Source organism: Humulus lupulus, chromosome 3 (genome assembly GCF_963169125.1).
Source record: "Humulus lupulus chromosome 3, drHumLupu1.1, whole genome shotgun sequence".
NCBI classification, from domain to species: Eukaryota; Viridiplantae; Streptophyta; class Magnoliopsida; order Rosales; family Cannabaceae; genus Humulus; species Humulus lupulus.
In genome coordinates this window covers 33,809,576-33,831,513 of record NC_084795.1, presented here as the reverse complement: position 1 = coordinate 33,831,513, position 21,938 = coordinate 33,809,576, and the positions used below count along the sequence as shown (strand labels likewise).

The 21,938-nt window shown below is 40.3% G+C and overlaps 1 protein-coding gene across 8 annotated transcripts in view; it reads right to left on the bottom strand.

Annotated features, from left to right (window-relative positions):
* The window catches only part of LOC133822490 (uncharacterized), a 42,515-nt gene that overhangs the window by 9,577 nt on the left and 11,000 nt on the right, over positions 1–21,938 (bottom strand). For 2 of the 8 annotated variants that reach the window (XR_009887898.1, XR_009887901.1), the window contains exon 2: positions 165–234. The exons of 4 other annotated variants lie outside the window; for them this stretch is intronic. Coding sequence is in view for 1 of the 4 variants with exons in the window: in XM_062254840.1 (XP_062110824.1) it covers positions 10,194–13,286 (3,093 nt within the window). In the remaining 3 variants the exon portion in view is untranslated. Of the gene's footprint in view, positions 1–164; positions 235–769; positions 1,386–4,988; positions 17,139–21,938 lie in introns of those variants that run through there. 2 more of the 8 variants (XR_009887900.1, XM_062254840.1) reach the window with 2 other exon arrangements.

Here is a 21,938-nt window from a genome sequence, read left to right as displayed (position 1 = left end):
AGCCTATAATCCACTACAACTGAGCAACACACAATCAGACAAGACTATCTTCCTCCACAACTAAGCATCACATATTCAGACAAGCCTATACTCCACTACAACTGAGCAACACACATTCACACAAGCCTATATATAATCCACTAAAAGAAAGATAATAGATTTACCTCAAGCTTTTGAGTATAAGCAAACTCTTCAAATTTATCTACCACAGGTCCACAATGAGTCTGCTACAACCTGTAAATCCACAAAAATATATAATTGTCAAATTTACTTTTACTTATGTAATATGTACTAAAAAACTAGTGCTTTTTTTTTTCTTTTGCTTTTGAGAATCATTCTACATTCTTTCTTTGATGTATTTTTATTTCTCTAACATTTCTTAATCTAATCTTATAAATTTATAAAAATGAATTAATGACCAAAGGCATAAAAATATGCCAAATTGAATATAACCTGATTATGAATCTAAGAAAACCAAAATATGCCAAATAAAGAACACTATTGACTAACAAAGTTTGAGAACTGAACCAAAGCAAAACTTTATACTACCTAATATATAGTTTGAAATTGAGTATGAGCATACATACAATACATGCATACAACTTACAAGTTTGAAAATCTAAGAGCTCAACCAAAGTCAATACACATTATATATTACACAATAGATAATAAATACAAAAAATAATAAAAAAAAATGTATAAATACATACATATTACATATATAAATAATAATATACATAAATTACTAGGGTAGGAGGGAAAGAGATACCTCACTAGGCAAGGGCCGCTGCTGCTACCGTTGGGTTGGGTCAGAGAAGAAGTGTCACGACCAGGGGCTCCTCTCCTTCTTTCACGCTTTGGCCGACTATAGGAGGGAGAGAGAGGGGAGAACATGTGGTTGGCTTGGCATAGAGAGAGAGGTAGTAGAAGGACGGGCGATTGGCCGGGGGGAGAGAGAGAGGGAGGAAAATTGGGGGGGATAGAGAGAAGAAGAACAATTGAGGAGAGGCAGCTGGGCCTGGGGTAGTCCGAGTTCGAGAGAGAAAGAAAAAGAAAAAGAGAGAAAATAGGGTTTTTTTAGGGTTTCATTTTTTAAAATTAAAATCCGTCTTTTTCTTTAAATTTAAATATCAGGTTTGTGTTCGGATGCATGTGAACCCAAACCTTAGTGCAATTGAAACCTGAACTCAACCCGGACATATGCAGGTTTGGGAGACATCTAACCCGAATGAGCGAGTTTTTTTTTTCTTTCAAAAAATCAGATTTTCCAGGTTCAGGTCGGTTAGGTTTTCGGGTTTTTCGGGCCAAATGCTCACCCCTAGGTATGACTATTATTCCAGGCCTTTTTTGGCCTACTATCCACGTTGTGTAACATCCCAAATTACCTAATAAGGCTTAGGGTCTTAAATAGGGGCCAAGATGGCAAATTATGGAAAATATGTGCTTTATGTGATATATATGTGTATCATCACATGATTACGTGAGTTATATTATAATATGAATTAATATGCATGTTTAGGTGTATTAAATATGCATGTGGGCATGTTTCTTATCAGAAGGGCAATTTTCGTAATTTGGCCCGTTATGAGTATATTTGGGTTACTCGGCATGAGGCGATCCTAGGGAGCAAGTTAGCGGGAAAGTCGCAGCAAGACCAATACTTGACTCGGGGTGAGTCAAGGGGCATGTTGGGAATTTAGTACATTATCGGGATATTGGGTAATGGGAATGAATATTCGAGAATATATTTGAATTAGCGAGACCAGGAGGGAATTCTAGGGATTTTGACTATTTTACCCCCGGGACATTTTTGGTACCCCGAGCCTTGGGATTTGCTTAAGGTTACTTGAGCCCTAAGTAACATTTCATAAACAGAAGTACGTTCAACTATCTCATTCTCTCACTCTTGTTCTCTCATTTGACGCTGTTAGCATTTTCGAAGGAAACTCGAGTTTTAGGGCACAGATTCAAGCAAGGTTAGAGTCGCAACGATTCCAGTGAAGATTAGAAGCTTGATAGCCAGAGGATTTAGAGGGAAAACGACATAATCAGAGGTAATTTAAGCTTTGGATTTCTGAGTTTATGTTTCCTTAAGTTTCTTAAGTTTTGAATTGGATTTTACGGTTTGGTGAGTTTTTGATCCATTGGAAACGCAGGTTTTGTTGCTTGGGAGGTGTCTAGGGATGTTGTGAGATTGAATGGTGAGTTTGGCACGGATTTGGGGTGATTTTTGAGTGAATTTTGGACTGAGAAAATTGAGTTCGTAAGGTCGCGCCGTGACCCTGTTCTTGGGCGCCATAATGAGTGAATCAAATGACTCAAATGACATAACATAGGAGTCCATAGTAATTTCAGGATTGAGATTAGTTTGTATATGATCATCTTATTGATATGTTTAATTAATATAAAATAAAACAATATTTAACAAGTATTAATAACATATCAGGTCCAGTTTTGTTAACCACATTATACAAAGTACATCAACTAATCTAGATTACATGTATTCATAATACTAGTGAACCGTAATAATAGTATTTAATCCAAAGATTCCATATAACTTTTTTTTACTATGAACTATTTAAATTCATTCCCTACAATCTTAATCCGCTCGTACCAATACAAGATTGTAGTCACAATAACGAATTTGACAATTTTCTGATATTCATATATTATTATTCAAATAATAATAATAAACAATTACTAAATGCAAAAATTCTTCTCAATTAATTATTTTCTAAAAACATTGTCTAATACATATGTTTTCAATGGCACCATTCCTAATAAAAAGGACGGTACCTTCTGAAGATATTCCAGGGACAACCCCTTTGGAACGAGTAAAACAGAATGATCATGAAAAGGACCAACGGTACTAGGGAATATTCTATAAAATGAAGTCTAGAGAAGTCCTTAAGGATCACCTGATAATCAATACTCGAATCAATTATTTTGACTCGGATAGTTGAACAGTCATCTGACCTGGACCTTGCCCTCAATTTCCGCCATCATCCTTATTTCTTTCAGTCATCCTTTCATCATTTATCATTCTATTTGTTATTTTTATTCCATTACTTATTTTTACAATTGGACTAACTTGAGCGTCACAGTCTCTTTGGCTAACACCCGACTAGTGTTCCTAATTGAACTCTTGCTTCTTTCGTTATTCTTGACAGGGTTCTCGTACTGAAAGTAATCAATTGTAGGAAATCACATCTGTATAGCACCACACTATTACAAACGCAAGTCTGCTATGATAATTTAATAATGTGAGATCTCCATTAGTGTGTGCTGCTAGCATTATTCAATTTTTTTTTGTCACTCTCAAGTTTATTACCTAAGTGAAAACATAGATCTTTGCATTTTCATTTTTTTTTTTTTTTCAAACAATTCTTCTTGCATTTTCTAAAATATATATATTCAATTATTTCCCTAAATTATTATCATTAGGCTATTTAGTACTAAAACTTCCTGAAATAAATTTTTGGACAAATAATCTCCTAAAGTCAATTAGTCGTAAGAAAAATTTCTAAAGTCGTATTAATATTGTTTTGTTACAAAAATGATATGTTCTTTTTATCTTTGTGTTTGATTAAAATAAGTAAATTTGGTATTTCACATATACTTTAGATTTTTTTTTACATTAAATTCACAAAAGTCATATTTATTAAAAAATATTCTTAAAAATCATATAATTGTAAAATAAATCCTAAAAAATATAAAATATTTGCACCATTATGATTTCATTACATAACATTGTATATTTTTTTTTTAAATAAAAACTAATCAATGAAGTTTTTTTTTTTTAATATATGCATATATAAATATATATATATATATAATAGTTTGAACATTATTATAAAACCATATAATTTAACTATTTTCATCCAAAATGTATAACTGCATTAGTACAAATTCTAGATTTTTTTTATTTTGGGGAAAATTTATAAAATGATATTAATCTTCCGTATATAAATATATGTATCTTCTATATAAAAAGTGTGTAAATAACGACAATTCTTGATTTTAACAGTTTTTTTTCCCGTTAACTTTAAATGAATATTCTTATATTTAACGGTAGATTGTAAATATGACTTAAACTTAAATAAAATTTAATAAATAAGTAATTAAACAAATTAAAATATGATATTTTTTAGATATTAAATTAAACTTAAATAAAATTAAATAAATTTAAATATGATATTTTTGTGATATTTTACAATAATAATTATTTAAAAATAATAAAACCATGCGTTTTATAACTTAAATAAAATATAATTAGACTTAAATTTAAACTTCACGTATTAGAATAACATCATATTAAACATATAATGTAATATAATCTATTATCTACTAGCAACAAACTTAACTTTAAAATCCACGTATAACATTAATATTATATTAAATATATAATATATAATTTCTTGTTGTCACTGCCAAACTCAAAAACTAGAACAAACATAAACTTAAATAAAAATTTATTAACTAATCAAAATAGTTGATGCATGCATACTACTCTACACTATGACTTTTTCTATTTTTATTTTATTTCTATTATTAATTTCTTTTTAAATATTATTGTAATTTATATACATATGTCATATAGCCATGTAAATATATATATGTCAATGTTGTATTTAGATGTCATATATGTAGAAATTATTGATATAAATATTTATATATATTATAGAACTATAATTCATTCTATTATATAAATATATATTTTTTTTAAAGTGAACGAATTTTTATTAAAATTATAGACAATATTTTGCCCTAATTTTTTTAATACATTTATGTCATACATTATATTAAACATCTTTTATTTACTTTTATGATATTTTTTATTTATTTAAAATTTATATAATAATTAAAATATATAATAAAAATAAATACATGTTTGAGCATATTTACAACTTTAAAATTAAGCAAGCGTGCATTGCACGTTGCTTCTGCCTAGTATATATAAATATATACTAGATACAAGCAATGTACAATGCATGCTTGTTTAATTTTATTTAGAAAATGTATTACTTTTTTATGCTTCTCATATATATATATATTTTAATTAAATAAAAAATATTATATATATATAAGAATGACATAAACATATTAAAAAAAATTAAACCAAAACATTATTTATGGTTTTTTTATAAAAATAATATGATAACATTTTAGATAAAAAAACTACCTTGTATAAGTTACAAAACATTCATGATATTATTCAAATCACACAGAAATGTACACACAACACAACACATATATAATCTACATATAATGTTTATTGTTATTTAAAATGAATATATATTTTATAAGTTAGATAAAGTAATAAAAAATAACATGTTTTCTTATTTAAATATAAATGATAAATTTTTTAATAAAACTTAAGATTATGTATTAAGTATTGTTATAATAATGATATTTTATAACATTTAAATTTAAATATAATTGTTGACCCAGATTTTGGCCAACTGACACGGAGTCAAAATGTGCTTGATGTGAAAGAATGCGTTGGAAGAAACGTAATGACGAAAATAATAAGAACACGATATTTTATAGTGGTTCGGCCCCAGGATCTGGTAATGACCTACATCCACTTAGATTGTTATTGATGTGAGAATCAGAGGAGTGATCAAAGAACTAGGGTCCAGTGAGTTTCACTGACCTCTGAAGAACAATACTATATTTCAGGTAGAATTACTCTAGTATCAAATAATTTGAGGGCAAAAAAGTCCCTTCATTTGAGCTATCTTTCTCTATTTATAGGCTCAAGGGGGATTACATGAGATTGTTACAGATATTCTCTCCTAAATAATCGGATACTCGGGAGATTGTGTGAGTTAATTTCGGGATTTACAAAGATCTTTATTGTAACATCATGTTGAATGCGGAAGCATCAACCAGACTGGTCGCAGGAAAGACTTGGCTGCCTACGACTTATAATGTGCCTTCTGGTCGATATTCTAGCAGAGTTCCTCCAAATGTCAGCCACGTGTCCAGGAATCACTTGCCACGTCATCTATGCCAGTTTTTTGGATAACATTTGCCCCACAAGTTTATTTATTACAAGCAATAAATAAACTTTTGAGGAAACGACCCTTCGGTGACCCCGCCATACGTGTCAGAACCCTTCGTGTGTTCTTGGAAAAAGCAACCTACTCTTGTCCAATCATGACTTTTCGGTTCCCCAGTAGTAATTTGACGGCTATCTCGCTTCCCCATACTTCGAAAAAGGGGAAACTGATGATTACACCTTTTTAATGCCACAGACAAACTTATATAACATCTCCGAAGTTTTCTTTTTCTTTTTATGCACGCCATTACTCATTCCAGAAACCCTAAAACCAGAGCTTTCATCTTCTTCCAGAGTCCGTTCTTCTGCGCTTTCAAGACTCAGCCCGAGAGTTCCTCGATCTCTGAAGACTCTTTACCAATCTCCACGATCTTCTTTCTGGTAAGTCTTTGAATCTTTTATGTTTCGTATTTTTGCAGTGCATGTTCCTGTATGTTTTACTGTTGAGTTCATCTGCTTTTGGGTTGAGATGTTTGTCAGTAGAATGTCTTGTAGGTGAAAAAGGTTACGAGTTAGTTTGATAGTTGGGATCATACTTTTAGGACGTAAAACCGAAGTAAAAATTCGATTTTTAGGCCAGCCGAAAAATAGGTTTTTCCCGCCCTAAGGGGAGTTGAAAAAGCTTTTACGAAAAACTTTTTGTTTTCACCCTTTGATCCGTTTTTCAAACTGCTCGTGTGAAATTTTTTTAACTTTCGTTAGAATGCTGCTGTATAAAAGCTTGACTTTTATACTCGACCAACGTTATTCTAAAAAGTCTTTAAAAATTCTCTATCCTCACCTCCCCATTCTTCTGTTTGCAGACTTTGATGCCAGATTTGTAGGGAGGTGAACGACCCATTGATGACGATCTTCTCGCTCAGCTGCTCGAAGGTGAAGAACAATCGGCCGACCAAATTCACGAGATTCCTTTTTCACGATCTTCCTCCAGACCTCATCCTTCTCCTCCTCAAATGGCCCGTTCTAAATCCTTAGGCAAGAAAAGACCTGAATTCGACGGTAGTCCAAACTCTCCTGCCCAGCCTGATTTACAGGCTAGGGTTCCTTCGACCAGCGGTCGAGAAAATCCTGCTCCTGACCCTAACATCCAAACTAGAGCCCGCCCTCACCATCAGAATCTGCCTGATGTCGAGTGGTATTTCTCCCCGACCAGCCTAGTGACTCCTCGGATGCTTGCTAACTATCTTAGGAAGTATCCTCTCACAGGGGTCAACCTCAAAATTCCTGCTGCAGACCAAAGGGCTAACCTCCCCGGAGGTGTATACAGTGCTTGGTCTCGGTATCACATAGAGGCGGGGGCTACCCTCTCTCTACATCCTTTTTATCAGGGGGTGGCCAATTATTTCGATGTCGCCCCCTTTCAAATCTCTCCAAATGGATATAGAATGTTGGCTACACTCTATATCCTGTACAAACTTAAAAAGTGGCTAGAACCTACTCCCCATGAGGTCAATTATCTCTTCGACCTCAAATCCAACCCTCAACAACATGGGACGGGTTTCTTTCATCTTTGTCACCAGGAGACAAACCGGACGTTCCTGAGCGACACCACACATATATCCAACGTGGGGTAGTACAGCAAGGAGTACTTCCTCACGCCGGACCTGACCAGCAACAATCTGGCCTTCACACGAGGAGGTAAGCGCTGCTTTTACTGGTCGATACTTTTCAACAGCAAAATTTCCTTCATCTTTCTTAAAGTACTCTTTATCTTTTAGGCCCATGGTTACGTCCGACCCCAACACCAGACATGGTGTTGAGGTCCAACGCATTGGCCAGGATGACAGACGCAGAAAAAAGCGTCAAGTCCCTGGTTACTGATGAAAACCTGAGGCTGTCTGGCCTCCTGGCTCCTCGCCATGAAACAAGAGGACCCGTGGTAGCCGATGCTGCTGCCGAGGGGGTTCCCGAGCAGCAATCCCCTGCGTCCCCTCCACGAAGGAGGCCGACGGGGGTTACAATCAGGGAACCCACGGGCGATCCTACTGCAGAAAAGCCCTCTGCTCCCCATGGCAAGGGGAAACAAAAGGCAAAAGAGCCGATTGTAGACTTGGGGGAATCCTCCGATGAAAACGGTACAGTAATTTCGCTTTTAAATAGCTTGCCAATTCCCTATCACGTGTTTGACGGGGAGGGAAACTTTACATATGCTCCAAATCTAGGGCCAGAATTCTTCGTGCCAGATAGTGAGTGTGTGACTAATAGAGTCAATAGTATAGCGACTAGTAGTTGTAGCTCGGGTATTAACTTTGTGACCTCTTTTCTGTTTGATAAAGAGTTTTTATCTGCCTTTATCTTATCATTTGCATGTGTTTACTTGTATGCAGATATGGCCACTCCCAACGTTTTTGACTTATACCAGGCTAAGGAGGAAGTAGAAGTTCCTCTGGTCCGGCAGAAGTCGTCCAGAAGACACAATGGCGAAACAAGCCAGGGACCTCCTGCCAAGAAGGGTCGAACAGAAGATCCTTCCAAGGACGTGCCAACTGGGCAAACTGCTGCTCAGCCTTCGGCCTCTGCTGAGAAGGAAACTTCGCCTGCCCCGACGAATCCACCGCCCGCAATTGCCAAAGAACAAACCCAGAGGGACGAAGCTCTTGGAGCCAAACTCTCGAACCGCGCCTTACGAGCAGCCAAGGACCGCCTTGCACACATCGTGAGGTATGACCGTTGTAAGGAGGCGATGGCTGAGGGAGAGACTATGGGGGTCGACCAAATTCTGAACAGGGCCCTAAATGAAATGGCCAGCGTAAGTACTTCTTATCTCTTTGGCCTTAGTCTTTTATTCTTTGCAACAGGCTCTAACTTTATTTTTTGTCCACAGGCTTTGCTGACTGCAACTGCTGCTCGCACCCGCGCCCAAGCCACCATCGATCAGGCTCGAGCAAAGGCCATCGAGAGGTACCAGGCGAAAGCAGCTGAGGAGCTTCAGGCTGCAGAGGCCAGGCATGCGAAGGAGTTGGAGGCGATCACCCAACAGAGGGATGCTGCGGTGACAAAGCTATCGGAGGCTGAAGCTTCGAAGGCAGTTATGAGGAAGCAGAGGGAGGATTATCAGGAGGCCAGCCAAGTCCAATATCGAGAATGCAAGAGACTAGGCGATGAGCTCCAGTCCAAGGACAAGGCCATCGCTACTCTTGAGAGCCAAGTAAAACAGCTGATGCTTTCCAATGCCAAAGATCTGGAAAGGTACAAGAATGCGACGCTCCGGTGTTTTTATAACTTCTGGAAAAACAATCAGGGCGCCAACTTCGGTTATCTTTCAGAAGATGTTAGAAATGCTGAGCTGGCCCGCTGCACTGCTCAATTGGCTGAAGAGGAGGCAAGAGCAAGGTTCCCTGCTTCCCCAAGCATCACTGGCGCAGAGGAAGAAGGAGTTGTTGAGGAAGCGACCAATCAGAATGCTGATAAAGACCCTCCTGCTCCTAATGCCTCTTGAGCTTTTATTATTATTTTTTCTTTCTTTAATTACACGACCCACGGGTTGTGATGTAAAGACAATATCTTTTTTTGAATTTGATGCAAGGGCAGCAAACTTTCCAATTATTCGAACAATTACATCCAAGTAGTGATGCTTGCGGTGTAAAAGATTGCCTTATAATGTTATAATATTTTTATTTACTATAACATCTGTCCGTATGACCGAACTTAGCATAGTACTTTGGCTTGATTTAACAAAATATAAATTTTGAAAAATACTCTAAGTACCTTAGCATGCTTTCACTCATTTTGTTCATGTGTTTACATACCTAGTGGTACTCTTTGCTATCAATGTGCCTTATATGCCCCCAAGTGATCGAGGAGCTTTAGGTCCTTGGTCACTTGCCTTGACCATGACCTGTTCGAACATTTCTGCTCGGGTGGAAAAGTAATACTTGTAATACAGCAAAACAACACACGTAATGAACAAATACTTGTAAATATAAATTTACAAAGGTTGGCAAGAATTATTGGCTGCGCACAGTCCCTTATAATCTCGTATTAAAAATGGACTAAACATGTCTTTACGAGTGATCCTAAAATAGGATCTTACATATACGAGCGATTAGCCATACAACGTGGCTAACCCTCTTTGCAAAACTTGTAAAAAGTAAAATTTAATACAAGCCAGTCCTTTAAAAAGGATTGTTCACTGATAATACTTGCGCAGGTGTTCTCCATTCCAATAACGTGGAACAAGATCTCCGTTTAGGCGTGCAAGTTTGTAGGTGCCCGGATGAAGGACTTCTTCAATCTGGTAAGGTCCTTCCCAATTAGGTCCGAGTACTCCAGCAGTGGGGTCGCGGGTGTTTAAGAAAACTCGTCGCAGCACCAAGTCACCGACGTTGAATTTTCTTTCTTTAACTTTGGAGTTAAAGTACCGGGCGACTTTTTGCTGGTACACAGCAACTCGGAGTTGGGTCTTCTCCCGTATCTTGTCAATTGAGTCTAGGGACTCCATCATTAGTTGGTTGTTCTGGTCCTGGTCGTATGTTACGCGTCGATGTGAGGGGGGATCTAACTCGACAGGTAACATAGCCTCATATCCGTAAGCTAAGGAAAATGGGGTATGACCTGTTGCTGTTCGGTGAGACGTTCTATACGACCAGAGGACTTCAGGCAGCTGCTCTGGCCATGCTCCTTTAGCATCTTCAAGCCTCTTCTTCAGGGTGTCCTTAAGAGTTTTATTCACGGCCTCGACCTGCCCGTTTGCTTGGGGATGCGCAACTGATGAAAAGCTTTTAATAACTCCATGCCTTTCGCAGAAGTCGGTGAATAAGTCGCTGTCAAATTGGGTTCCGTTGTCTGAAACGATCTTTCGGGGCAAGCCATACCGGCAAACAATGTTCTTGATGACAAAGTCAAGAAATTTCTTGGTCGTTATGGTAGCGAGCGGTTCAACTTCGGCCCATTTGGTGAAGTAGTCGACTGCCACAACTGCGTATTTTACTCCACCTTTTCCTGTGGGTAGGGACCCAATTAAATCTATCCCCCACACCGCAAAAGGCCACGGGCTTTGCATCTGTTTCAATTCGTTTGGAGCTGCTCGTGGAATCTTGGAGAACCTTTGACATTTATCGCATCTTCGTACAAACTCCATCGAATCCTCTTTCATGGTTGGCCAGAAGTAGCCTTGCCTTAGAATCTTCTTTGCCAAACTCTGCCCCCCAGCGTGATCCCCGCAGAAGCCTTCATGCACCTCCTTCATGAGTTCCTTAGCTTTTTCTGGTGTAACGCATCTGAGTAGTGGCATGGAATATCCTCTTCGGTACATAACACCATCGACCAGTATGTATCTAGCAACCTGTCTTTGTAGAGTTCTGGCTTTGTTTCTATCTGTCGGTAGCACACCATTCGTCAGATATTCCAAGTAAGGTGCCACCCATGTATCCTCCATTCGAATCTCCATATTGGTCTCAACCGCTTGTATGCTTGGCTCACTCAGTTTTTCTACTGGCACAATGTTCAAAGTGTCAACATCCTTCATGCTCGCGAGTTTGGCTAAGGCGTCCGCGTTTGAATTCTGATCCCGCGGTATTTGTTGGAGGGTGTATTTCGTGAACTGGGCCAGCAGGTCTTTTGTTTTATTCAAGTAGGCTACCATTTTTAAGCCTCGTGCTTGATATTCTCCCAGAACTTGGTTCACCACCAGCTGTGAGTCACTGTAAATATCAAGGGTCTTTATGCTCATGTCTTTCGCCATTCTCAATCCAGCAAGGAGTGCTTCGTATTCGGCTTCGTTGTTTGACGCGGTGAAGTCGAACCTGAGGGCGCAGTGAAATCGATGCCCTTCTGGCGTTACCAATATCACTCCCTCTCCAGCGTGGGATTCGTTGGACGACCCATCCGTGAATAACTTCCACGAAGGAGCTTTCTCTTGAGGCTTAGGCACACTAGGCTGTTTGCATTGTTCGCTGTCTGGGAGTTCGGTGAGCTCTGCAATAAGATCGGCCAAGACTTGTCCTTTTACTGCTGCTCGCGGTGAATAAGTTATATCGAACTGCCCTAGTTCGACTGCCCATTTTAATAATCGCCCAGCCGCTTCTGGTTTTTGGAGGACTTGCCGAAGGGGCTGGTCAGTTAAAACTGTGATAGGATGGGCTTGGAAGTAAGGGCGCAGCTTCCTAGAGGCCAGGATTAAGCAATATGCTAACCTCTCGATTGGTGGATATCTCAGTTCTGCCCCGATCAGTCTCTTGCTAACATAGTAGACCGCTTTTTGTACGCCTTCTTCTTCTCGCACTAGTACCGCGCTAGCAGCAACTTCAGTAATCGCCAGGTAAATAAACAAAGTTTCTCCTTCGATTGGCTTTGATAAAATGGGAGGTCGTGCCATATGAGCTTTCAAGGCCTGAAAAACCTGCTCGCAGTCTCCTGTCCATTCAAACTTCTTATTGCCCCTAAGTAGATTGAAGAAAGGGACGCATTTGTCTGTTGACTTCGAAATAAATCTGCTTAGGGCTGCGATTCTCCCGGTTAAACTTTGTACATCTTTGATTCTTTCTGGCGATTTCATGTCGATCAGGGCCTTTATTTTGTCGGGGTTGGCCTCGATTCCTCTTGAATTTACAATGAATCCCAAAAACTTCCCTGATCCAACTCCGAAGGAACATTTGAGGGGATTTAGCTTCATCTGGTATTCGTTCAATACATCAAAACACTCTTGTAAATCCTTCACATGTCCTTCTGCCTTCTTAGACTTTACCATCATGTCATCCACGTATACTTCCATGTTTACTCCGATCAGCTCCTTAAACATGTGGTTGACTAGCCGCTGGTAAGTCGCACCTGCGTTTTTCAGTCCGAAAAGCATTACTTTGTAACAGTATAAGCCCGTATCGGTCCAAAAGCTGGTGTGATTCTCGTCAGGGGGATGCATGCTAATCTGATTGTAGCCCGAATATGCATCCATGAATGAGAGGATCTCGTGTCCTGCAGTAGCATCGACCAGCTGGTCGATTCTCGGGAGTGGGAAGCAATCCTTTGGGCAGGCTTTATTGAGGTCTGTAAAATCCATGCAGGTTCGCCATTTGCCGTTAGGCTTGGGAACCAGCACTGGATTGGAGACCCACGATGGATAAAATTCCACCCTGATGAACCCATTCTCCTTTAATCTTTCAACTTCTTCTTTTAAGGCTCTCGATCTATCCTTATCGAGCAGCCTTCTTTTTTGTTGCACGGGTGGAAAAGTCTTGTCTATATTCAGGACATGGCTGATAACTGCAGGGTCTATCCCATCCATGTCTTTGTGCGACCAGGCAAAAACCTCCTGGTTCTTTCGCAAAAATTCCACCAGCGCGTGTTTCGTGGTTGATTCTAGGTTTTTCCCGACCTTTACGACTCTGGTCGGGTCTTTTTCGTCGAGTTAGACCTCTTCCAGGTCCTTGACGGGTCCAACGTTCTCTTCAAAATCCCTAAAGCGAGGATCTAAGTCTCTATCCTCACTTTGGGCAACACCCTATTTGGTGACCCCATCACCGGATTGGGCTTGTGTGTCAACTGCCATCTGTAACCTATCCGAGGTAGTTCTCTTCGGTGTTCCATTCTTCGCCTTTGTGATTGAGGCGTTGTAGCACTCTCTGGCTTCCCTCTAGTTCCCCAACACGCGTCCTACCCCTGCGTCTGTCGGGAACTTCATGGCTAAGTGCCACATAGAGATGACGGCCCGTAGATCAACCAGTATAGGCCTTCCAATGACGGCATTGTACGCCGAAGGACAATCGACTACTACAAAAGTAGCGAGTAGTGTCCTGGCAGCAGGCACTGTACTTGTTGTCACTGGTAGTTTGATCAATCCGGCGGGGGCGAGTCCTTCTCCAGAGAAGCCGTATATCGTTTGGTTGCAGGGCTCCAGGTCCTTAACGGACAACTTCATGTGTTCCAGCGAAGACTTATACAGGATATTCACCGAACTTCCTGTATCGACCATCACTCTTTTTACCATCATGTTAGCCATCTGGATATCCACAACCAGCGGATTGGAATGTGGGAACCGGACGTGTTGGGCATCGCTATCGGAGAAGGTTATTTCGCCTTCCTCTGATCGAGCCTTTTTTGGCGCGCGGTCCTCCACAGTCATCATCTCGATGTCCTGGTCATGGCGCAGAGTCCGAGCGTATCATTCCCTGGCCTTTCCGCTATTTCCTGCGAGGTGCGGGCCTCCACAAATGGTTAAGAGTGTGCCAGTCACGGGGGCAGGCTGTAAGGGTGGCGAGCGTTAACGCGTGGGCGCCTGATCGTTGCTACCTGGAGCCTCTCGTTGGGAATTTCCCGAGGCTCGTACGTATCTTCTCAAGTGTCCCTGTCTAATAAGGAACTCGATTTCGTCTTTCAGTTGGTTGCATTCGTTGGTGTCGTGTTCGTAGTCGTTATGATAACGACAGAACTTGGTAGTGTCTCTCTTCGAAATATCCTTTCGAATGGGGCCAGGTTTCTTATAAGGCACACTAGAACTTGTGGCCTGATAAACCTCTCCCTGAGACTCAACGAGGGCAGTGTAGTTAGTGAACCGAGGTTCATAACGGTTACCCTTGGCTCGTTTATTGTCGGAGGTGGAAGGCTCATTGTGCGGCCGTTTTCCACCATTCTTGCCATTGTCGTTGCCGTTCCCGTTGCCTTTGCCGTTGCCGTTAGGTTTAGACCCATTGGCGGCTTTGGCGGGCTCGACAACCTTCTTATCCTTGCCTGAAGGCTTTCCATCGTCGACAATGGCATCTTCGAGCTTGATGTACCGATCATCTCAGTCCAAGAATTCCTGGGTAGTTCTAACTCCATCTTTACGGAGGCTCTTCCACAGGGGGGAGCGACGCCTAAGCCCTGCGGTTATGGCCATCATTTTGCCTTCGTCCCCCACCGTTTTTGCTCCAGCTGCTGCTCGCATAAAGTGCTGGATGTAGTCCTTCAGTGATTCTCCATCCTGCTGGCGAATTTCAACCAGCTAGTTTGCCTCGGTCGGATGCACACGACCTGCATAGAACTGTCCGTAAAACTCTCTTACGAACATCTCCCAGGAAACTATGCTTGCAGGAGGGAACTTAAAAAACCACTCCTGCGCGGCCTCAGAAAGTGTCGCAGGGAAGATCCTGCACCGAGCGTCTTCGGACACTTTGTGAATGTCCATCTGTATCTCAAACTTATTGACGTGGGATACTGGGTCACCGTACCCATCAAAATTTGGTACGTAGGCATTTTAAACTTGCTAGGAGTCTCAGCCATAGCAATCCTCTGGACGAAAGGAATGCCTTTCCTCCTATCGTGTTCGATGTAAGACGTTCTTCCCCCGACCAGCTGTTGCACCGCCTGGTTGAGGGCATCTATCTGAGCCTGTACAGCGACAGGAATCGCTGTGGCCTCTATTGCTGGGGGGACGTTCTTGCCATGCCGCTCGCGGTGATCGTTGAGTACGTCTCACAAATCCTCATCTCTTCTCCGCTGCTCCCTACCCCCGAGCCGGTTGAAGACATTATTTTGCCTGGGCTGCCCCCCAGCATCCCGTCTATTAGGTTGGTCATCTTGAGGTATCTGGCTCCCGCCTCTACCTCTTTCTTCATTCCTCTGACCAGCATTTCCCTTGCCTGAGTCGGCCTCATTATACCCATGGTCATCTCTGAACCTCGATTGGCTATGGTGGGATCGACTGTTCCCTCGATTTTCATCCCTGGCTGAAACGTCCCGAGCGTTAGAGGGTGGCCTGCGCTGGTCGTTGTGTCCCCGTGCATTATCATGTTGTGGGGGACCCCGGACCGCAGAGCCTAACTCTGAGTTCCTCCTGTTACCAGGAGGGTACTGACCTCTGTTCGGTAGGTTTGGCTCATAACCCCTATGACATCTAGGACTGCGAGGCTGATGCTCGGTCCTATTCTGCCTCTGTTGCGGGGGATTGCCGCGACTAGCTTGGGATGGAGGCTGTGCTTCAGGGTCCAGTGGGACATCGTCATGGGGCACCTGAGGCTGCTCGGGCCTTTGTGGACTCGAGGGCTGGATTGGTGGGCTAGGATTAGGACCCCTTTGGGGTGGCCCATTTGTAGGATGTTCAGGCTGCGAGGCAGGTGCAGCCTGATTCCTAGCCAATTGTAAGGTTGCCTCGAGAGCTGCCATGGCTTCGCTCTGGCGACGGTCCATCTTCGCCTGCCTCTCGCTTAAATCTGCGCGCTGCCGCTCAATCTCCTGCTGCTGCCGCGCCATGATTTCGGCAGCACTTTCCTGACTGGCCCTCAGATTGGCCAGCTCTTCATGCAACGCCCCCAGAGTACTTTTCAGCGTCGCGTCATCCATTTCTTCCTCCTCAAAGTCCAAATGTGGCTCATCCTCTGCCACGCTTGCAGGAGGAGGAGGAGGCGGCGAGTTTGACGGTGCAGCGGCGGCTGCCTGTCCAGTTTTCTTCGCAGTTTTTGCCATTGGTTTTCTCAATGATGATATACCAAGCTCTCAATGAAAGCACCATAATGTTGACCCAGATTTTGGCCAACTGACACGGAGTCAAAATATGCTTGATGTGAAAAAATGCGTTGGAAGAAACGTAATGACGAAAATAATAAGAATACGATATTTTATAGTGGTTCGGCCCTAGGATCTGGTAATAACCTACGTCCACTTAGATTGTTATTGATGTGAGAATCAGAGGAGTGATCAAAGAACTAGGGTCCAGTGAGTTTCACTGACCTCTGAAGAACAATACAATATTTCAGGTAGAATTACTCTAGTATCAAATAATTTGAGGGCAAAAATGTCCCTTCCTTTGAGCTATCTTTCTCTATTTATAGGTTCAAGGGGGATTACATGAGATTGTTACAGATATTCTCTCCTAAATAATCGGATACTCAGGAGATTGTGTGAGTTAATTTCAGGATTTACAAAGATCTTTATTGTAACATCATGTTGAATGCGGAAGCATCGACCAGACTGGTCGCGGAAAGACTTGGCTGCCTACGGCTTATAATGTGCCTTCTGGTCGATATCCTAGCAGAGCTCCTCCAAATGTCAGCCACGTGTCCAGGAATCACTTTCCACGTCATCTATGCTAGTTTTTTGGATAACAATAATGATATGCCAGTGGGTGTATACCGCACTCCAATAATGACCCTGCCATTATGACCTACATTCATCGCGATCATAGGCTTATAGCCAAATATGGTCCATACCGAGCAATCACAATAAATTCAAAATCAGACATAATAAACACTGATATACGACAATGGTACATAGCCCTAGCTTAATTTACAAATATGCGGTCATAGCCATTTACATGTTAATATCAAGGTGAATGCCCGCTCTGTGTGCATACGCCAGTTTTCTTACCTCTGGTCGAGTGATAGAAATGAGTCGATCGCAAAAGCGACCCTCTTTCAAGACATCCAAAACTCTAGTCACAACAATTTTTTTACATTCATTAGGAATTAAATCCACTTGAAGGGTACCTGGCGTAGTCGCGCCCACCGAAATATCTGGGCTTCCAGGGCAGCAGCGTGGTCGCACCCTTTTCTAGGAGTGGTCGCGCTAGGTCCCTAGATATAAAATCGCAGCCCAGATTTTCATATTTTCCTCTACGATTTCTCCACCAAAATCGACCAAGAACAAGATTTCCAACCAATTTTTGTGTAGAATTCGACTCCAAATCAACTATGAAACTAACATACAACATCATGGCACAATGTAAACTTTTAATTACAACCTAAAACCAAGAATTGGGACTTTAGGGTTCTAAAACTCATTTTCCCCCAAATTTGAAAATCAACACAATTCATGGATTCCAATATGAATTCAGAACCTATAGCAATAGTCTAACATGTTTCCAAACTCTACATACTCATCTAAACAGCCTAGAATCATTAATTGTTTAAAATTAGACCCAAAATCCCAATTTCCCTCAAGAACATCAATGAAGAACATAAGGAAAAAAATCCATACCTCAGCTGTGATTGAATCCCCTAGGTTGAAGAAGACCCTTTGCTGCTGCTAATCCCTGTTCTTGAAACTTAATTCTCTTATAGAATCCTCAAAGTTTGAAAATGTTTGATCTTAGCCTTGGGTGCTTAGTGTTTTGTTGAGTTTAAAGAGAAAACAAGGTGAATGGTGAATGGCCTAGAACGTGTAAGTGAAACATTTAGCACTTGGTTTTTCTCTAACTGTATGGTCAAATGACTATTTTGCCCCTCCCATTTACTTAACTCCTTAATTAACCTCTACGACAATTCAGTCATTTTGCTTAAAATTCTAATTACACCACTAATCTCTAATTATCCAACTAATCATCAAAATTCCACTAATGCCCACTAAGCATACAAATAACACCTATTAATTTTATTCCATCAATATCCTCAATGTGTGAAAATTCCCAAAATACCCCTAGGCTCTACCCGAGCCGAGTATTTTCCCTGTTGTGACTTTTCTGTTATAACTGCTCGAATGGATCCAGTATTGTCGAAAATAACATATGTTCACATAATAAGGTGATCACAATGCACATATCACATAAAATTTACAAATATACCCTGAACGGGTCAAAATTATGAAAATGCCCATTTTTATTTTATTTCATCAAAAGCAAGTCTTTAAACACATTTAATGCACATAATCAGACATAATCAATTATATAATAATATAATTCACAATAATTCAATACATGCCATCAAAGCATGTAATTTAAAGTACTAAACCTTATTAGGAGCTTTGGGCATTACAACTATCCCCTCCTAATAGAAATTTTGTCCTCGAAATTTACCTGAACAACTCGGGATACTAGTCCCGCATATTCGACTCTAACCCCCAAGTCGATTCATCTACCTTGTTGTTCCTCCGTAACAATTTTACTAAAGAAATAGTCTTATTCTGTCAGACTATATCCTTATTGTCCATAATATGTACTGGTTTCTCTTCATATGATAGGTCCTGCTGTAACTCCAGGGTCTCATAACTCAGCACGTGCGTGGTATCCAACACATACTTCCTAAGCATCGATACATGAAACATGTTATGAACTCCCGATAAGGCTAGAGGCATGGCTAATCTATAAGCTACCTGCCTGACCCTCTCTAGGATCTCAAAAGGTCCAAAAAACCTAGGTCTCAATTTCTATTTCTTCCCAAATCATTTTACTAATTTCATCGGCAAAACTCAGAAAAAAAAACGTAGTCCCCAACTTGGAACTCCACGTTCCTACGCTTTGGATTTTCTTAGCTTATCTGGCTACTCTGTGAAGAAAGCATCGAGCTTTAATCTTCTCAATAGATTCACTTGTCCTTTGAATCGCCTCAGGTCCAAGATAATTCCTCTCACCCATTTCATCCTAATGAATGGGTGATCTTCACTTCCTACCATACAACATTTCATTTGGAGCCACTCCAATTATTGAATGGTTACTATTGTTGTACCCATTTCCTTCTGTAGACTTCCCTAGAACTTAGAAGTAAAGGTGGGATCCCAATCTGACACTATAGACTTTGGTTCCCCATGGAGATGTACAATCTCCTTCACATATAACAGCATACTAATCCACACTATAGTTTGTCCCCACCGGTAGAAAGTGCGCTACCTTGGTATACCGATCTATGATCACCAACATAGAATCATATTGCCCCACAACTCTTGGCAATCCAACCACAAAGTCCATGGTTTTATCTTCCCACTTCCATTTCGGGAGGCCTAAAGGTTGTAATAACCTCGTTGTCCTCTCGTGTTCAGCTTTCACTTGCTGACAAGTTAGGCACTCAGCAACATATTCTTCCACTTCCTTCTTCATCCCTAGTCACCAATACAAAGATTTCAAATCTTGATACATCTTTGTGGTGTTTGGATGTAACGAGTATGGAGTGGCATGAGACTTATCTAGAATCTCCTTCTTAATACCAACATCCATCATAACACATATCTGATCCTTATACATCAATATATCAGTCTCAGAAACAGTGAAACCCTTAGCCACTCCAGCTAAAACATCCTCTCGATGCTTCACTAATTGAGGATCATTCATCCGAGCTTCCTTTATCCTTTCAAGAAGTGTAGACTGAAGAGGAATATTGGCTAACTGACCTACGACGAACTCTATCCCAGCTCTGGTCATAACCTTAGCTTACTTTCCTAAGATCTGCTTCGAGCTAAACACCTGTCCCGAAACTCTCTGACTTAAGGCATCTGCCACAACATTGGTCTTTCCTGGATGATAGAGGATTTCACAATCATAATCCTTTACTAACTCCAACCAACTGTTCTGCCTCATATTCAGATCTTTTTGTGTGAAGAAATACTTCAAATTCTTGTGATCAATATATATCTCAGACTTCTCTCCATATAAGTAGTGTCGCCATATCTTCAGTGCGAACACCACTGCTGCCAGTTCTAGGTCATGAGTAGGATATTGCTGTTCATAGTCCTTCAACTTTCTTGAGGCATAGGAAATCACCTTCCCAACCTGCATTAGAACGCAACCTAACCCTTGCCTCGAGGCATCACAGTAAACCACAAACTTTTCCTTATCTGAGGGAAGACTGAGTACCGGTGTAGTGATCAACTGCCGTTTTAACTCCTAAAAACTATTCTCACACCTATCAGTCGACACAAACTTCAAATTCTTACACGTTAGCTCTGTCAAGGGTGTTGCAATTCTCGAGAATCCCTCAACAAAACGGCGGTAGTACCCCGCCAAACAAAGGAAACTTCTAACTTCTGAGGCATTCCTTAGCCTTGGCCAATCTTTCAATGCTTCAATTTAACATAAACGTTGGTCACTACACCGAAGGCGCTAAGTTGATCGATTCGGTTCTTGATGTTCGCAAAGAGGCTGAGGATTGTGACTGTCTCCAAGGTAATGTTTGATTTGAATTTTTTAGTTTAATTCGTTCATGTGTGTGATTATATGAAATCTTGTTTGAGTGAATTGGCGAATTAGAATCTTAATTTGAGAGTATCGACTAATTAAAAAGTTTGTTTAATTTGTACATAACTTTTTGGATTGGTTTGATTTTTGGAAAAGATATTTAATGTGATTTTATAATAATTGTGAATTGGAAGTAGTTAATTTTCTCTCATGACTTTTTATATATTTATGTTATAAATTACTTGTAATTGAATATTATACTAAGCGATGCAATATCCGACAAAATCTATATTGATTTGAAGCATTTTAGCAAACTTTAAACTTAAGAATTCACAGTTCTGTATTTTCTGCATTTTTAATTTTTATGAGCATCATTCATTTCATGTTTGAATGCATGTTGTTTTTGTTTCTTAAAAAAGTCTTAACTTTGTTTTGTTGGATCTTCATGACTTGGATAATTGGATTGGATATATTTAAGATACAGTAATAGTCTTATTCATGACTTAAATTATTGGGTCGGATGAAGTTGGAATACAGCAATGGGTTGATATGCTGTATTAACCTCAAAGTTTGTTGATATGTTTCTTTATGCTTGTACTGTTTCTTCGGCTCTTTAGTGTTTGATACTTTGATCTGCGCATTGCATCTAACCATGGTAGGATTTTGTATATATGTTTTTTCTTTTTCCTTTTCTAATAGTCGTGTTGAATTTGTCAAAGTAATATTTAGTAATATAGCGCAAGACCTGATGATGCGACTTTAGTTTATAAGATAGTACTCCGTGCTACATACACAATATTTATTGTATTTTATTATTGAATTTCTTTGACGGTGTATTTTGTATACAAGGAATATATGAGAAATCTAGTTACTTTAATGGTAGATAATAATCATTTGTTGCTTTGGTAGTGTGGTGATATTAGTATGTAAACTTGGAGACGAGGCTTCACACTTATTCTATTGCTTCTGGATTTGGATTTGGATTAGAGTCGTTAGACACACATAATCGTATTTTACATGCCGATAAGGCTGAGTTGTTTGCAGGCCCCATTTTTTGTCTGGCGTAGAGACAGTCATGATAGA